At 36.0% G+C, this 3,951-nt stretch overlaps 1 protein-coding gene across 1 annotated transcript in view; it reads left to right on the top strand.

Annotated features, from left to right (window-relative positions):
• The window catches only part of LOC107092026 (G-protein coupled receptor 126-like), a 91,875-nt gene that overhangs the window by 44,421 nt on the left and 43,503 nt on the right, over positions 1 to 3,951 (top strand). Inside the window, exon 6 of the mRNA XM_015386299.1 lies at positions 1,905 to 1,952. Within this exon, the coding sequence (XP_015241785.1) occupies positions 1,905 to 1,952 (48 nt within the window). The remainder of the gene's footprint in view (positions 1 to 1,904; positions 1,953 to 3,951) is intronic.

The raw sequence follows: 3,951 nt of genomic DNA, 5'->3' as shown, positions 1-3,951 counted from the left end.
TGGGGTGGCTGATGTCCGATATTCGGTTTTAAGGCCGATACCGATAGGGGGCCGATAATATCGTGCATCCGTACTTAAAAGGCCTGTTTAATGACTGCTGCAGACTTAAAAGAACCCCAGAATGTCCGTTTTTGGTCGTTTTTGGGGAATCCTTCAGCTGATCTGCTGAAAATGTTATGCCTGGCGAGACAGGAGTTCTAGTAGCTGAACTGAGGAATAAAAATCCACCGAGCAGAGCTGAGCTCCTCAGGTCAGAGGCTCTGAAACATATTTAGAATTGGTGGGGAAAAAAATGGTCACAAATGGTGCTGCCAAGTTTCCAACATCGTAATAAATCTTTCTTTCTGAGACTCCAGTAAAAAAAAGAACAAACTATCAATAAAATTATTAAAAATGTTATCTTTTCAGCTGTTGTTTCAGGTTCAGTTTTTTAGTTTCTGTCTCTTAGACCAGAACCAGGAGTTAAACTGACTGAGTTAGACTGATCAGAACATTTGAGGGATGAATTAAGTTTGTCCTGATATAAAAATTCTATATTTATCCATGTTCATCAGTCCTACTGCCTTCATTGGTAACCCTCCTGCAATCTTAGCCCTGGAGCAACGCTGTCCGTGGTGCTGAAAAGTCATTTTGACATTTTTATTGGTAGAAAACATGAAATATTCAGAGTTTTCAGCAGATTCCACCTTTAATTAAACCTAAAGTCCTTAATTAGATATTAATAAAAGGTGATTTTAAGCTTTTATGTTGAATTTTTTTGTTCCAATATGTTTTGAAATCTAACCGCAGTTGATTTCAATATTTACCAAAGACATTTAGCATCAACAGAAAAACAAGTCATGATATTCATAATATGTTAATGAATAAGCATATGAAAGCTTGATGATTAAACATTTAGATCAAATGGTTTTATATCTAACTAGTGTTTAATGACCTGGTAGATTTTTAGTTAAGGTTATGGTTCTCAGTACCTGTTTTATTCTGGATGTCTCCATTTTCAGTGAGTCGAGAGTTTTTTTCCCCCACCTGTATCTGCTATTTTCCTCTTCCTGCCACCTGATGATGTAACTTTCATTCCATTAAACATCACAACTCTTCCTCCAGGTCTGTCCGTTTATATTTTTTGGGCCTTTATCTATGCAGGGGCAATAATATCTTATAATCAAACGTCACAGTCAGCAGTATCTAAGACTGTTCTGTTCAGCAAAGCAATGCCATTGTAGTCTGCTTTTTGTGTCAAAAAGGAAGAAAGGTACAATAAATATAGGTAAATATTGGCCATTGCAGATGTTGGTCTAAGGTTTTATATAATTTTGTATCATTTCCATGGTTTCCCTGGAAAACGTGACTGAAAAGGGAAAAAAGAAACTTTGTTTAGGTCTGATGTTTAACAAAAGAGCACCATACTCACAGGGAAGCACAGGGGTGGTAGCATAATGATATGGGATCGTTTCCCCTTTGCTGGAAGCAGGGTTTAGTTTAGAAAGCTAAGTAACAGTTAAACAGTTCCAAATACTTGTTGATGATGATTTCTGGTAAAAAGCTGAAGATGTTTTTGGAAGAACCAGAATCCAGACCAGAATCTGAGACCTGAGGAGGTCTGTTAACCTGACAGGTCCTCACAGTTTGAAACATTCTGACTCATTTTGGAAGAAAAATTACTAAACAAATGATGCAAAACCAAAGATGGTTTCTCTCAGGTTAAGGTTCATATTAATGATGGAGAAAAATCTGAAATGATTAACTTTTCTCTATATATTTTCAATTATTCTGCCCCTTGAACAAAGCTATGTAAACCTTTTATGTTGTTTCATTTTTTCATTCTTCTCCTTTAGTTTTTCTTTTTTTAATTGTAGAGATGATCATTATTAACGTTCCCGTTTTTAATTCTCTGTTCTCTAAAGGTTCCACCCCACTTACAGGCTGTGAAGCCGGTGGACCGAGCTGCTCAGGTAGGAAAACTAAACGCACCTCTATTGTAAAAGTGGTCATAATGTTTTAGCTGTACATAGGAAACTTAAGTTGAATAAAAATGCAGTTTTTATTGTGTGAAGGGCTGGATATGACCTACATTAGTAGCCATTCAAAATGTCTCCACTTCCCTTGATGGACCCTTGGCTGGTCCCTTATAATTCCTTTTTAAACATCAATCTTTGTACTAAAATATTCTTTCTGCCAGGATTTTTGGACTTTAAGATCCAAAGAGAAGCATCATCTCCTGGTCAGATCCTGTAATTCAGTGAAAGGGTGGAGTCAGAGTGAAAAAAATGTGGGAGTCACTCCAGTGGCTGGAAGTTGGAGGGGATTTCGTTGAGAGTTGGAGGGATGCTAGCTGCCAATCGGCTGGAGTTTGACTGGTAGGGGCCATTTTGAATGGCTGCTACTATAATGTTCATCTAAAAAACATTTTACTTTGTCTTTTAGACACACATATCACTTTTACATGTAAAGCTCATAGAAATGATATGGTGTGTTATGTGAAAACTTTTTTTTTCCAGTTTGGATATTATTTAAAATGTGAAATTGAGGTGTGACACCTTCCTCTACATGTTTCACATATGGACATTTGGTAACATGTGAAGCTAATGTAGAAAACTTGCTACATGGGAAACAGTTTTGCATTACACATGGAAATTTTAGCACATAATGACATAAAACGAATGTTCAAAATGTCCGTATGTACAGTATCATGGATGAAAAGGTTCCCGCATGTGAAGGAGCTTTTTTTCCACAAGTCAAAATTAAAACAAACCAAATGTGACCCTGTTGGTTTACATGAGTGAGTTGATGTGATTTTTTTTTTTTTTTTGTGTTGGCTGTGATTTAATATACTGTACTGTGATCTAAATTCACAGGATTTTAGGAGGAGATGAATATTTTCTTTTTCTTGACATTTTTTAACACAGGAGGAGAAAACCTTTGATGTTTGTTCAAACTTTCACTGTTTTCATGCCTGAAAATATCCACCTAAATACAAAGGAAGTGGATCTTTTGACATTTTTACAAACATGCTGTAATTCTAAGGTTGTTGTCTAGGTAACGGGTGCATCTGTAAAACAGGAAGACTCTGAGGGAATCCAGCCTTAAACCTAACGCCATCATATCGGCTCTCCGCTTAGAAAAACATCCGCCTGCTTTGACGGTGTGACATGAAGGCGGTTCTTTCCCACTGGGTTGTTTTGTTTCAATCACTGGGAGGTTTTCTGCCGTCCTGGCAGCTGCTGAACCATCTAACTGGATTCTGGACGCCTTGTTTAGAGAAACTTTCTGCTCTAAATCCGGCCTTTTTTTTTTCCCATACGGAAACGTTTTGTGACCTCTGAAAGTTCCTACTCACAGTTCAGCCTGAATTCATTCACACACCTGGCAAAAAATAAATTTATTTAACTAATAAATTAATTTTTAATTGGAAAAATGACAGAAGTCTCTTAATTAATTATAAAAACAATCAAAAGTTATTTGTGAAAAATTATTTTCATTTTTATTCATTTTGATATCCTTATGGGCTTTTGAGAAAACAAACCTTTTTTTTTAATAGCTGATCAGCTTAAACATGTTTCCTCTGATATATTAATAATTCATTTCAGGCAAAGAGCCTCAGAGTTGTTAAGTTGGAAGACCTCCTTACCATTACCCTAATCTGTAACTCAATCTGAAGATTATTTAACTCTGTAAGAAAATTTTATTACCTCCAGTTTTGCAGAAGTCATATTTGAATGTCAAATCATTCTAACTTAAACATGTATTTAAATTTTCTCTTTATCAGATGATATTGTCCCAAAATTTTGAAAATTTAAAGGAGAAGTTCGGTTTTTTACACTTTAAGCCCATTTTCTGTAGTGTCCAGGATGAAATCGAATGAAGGACACCAAAATTTTGACAATTGGTCCTGTCTCTGCTTTTTGGCTCATTTAGAATCAACCCCTGGCTGCTTTAGAATGGCTAGCATAG

The sequence above is a fragment of the Cyprinodon variegatus genome, unplaced genomic scaffold (assembly GCF_000732505.1).
Source record: "Cyprinodon variegatus isolate N-32 unplaced genomic scaffold, C_variegatus-1.0 Scaffold363, whole genome shotgun sequence".
NCBI classification, from domain to species: domain Eukaryota; kingdom Metazoa; phylum Chordata; class Actinopteri; order Cyprinodontiformes; family Cyprinodontidae; genus Cyprinodon; species Cyprinodon variegatus.
Note: the sequence above shows the minus strand (reverse complement) of the source record. Positions and strands in the feature narration are given on the sequence as shown.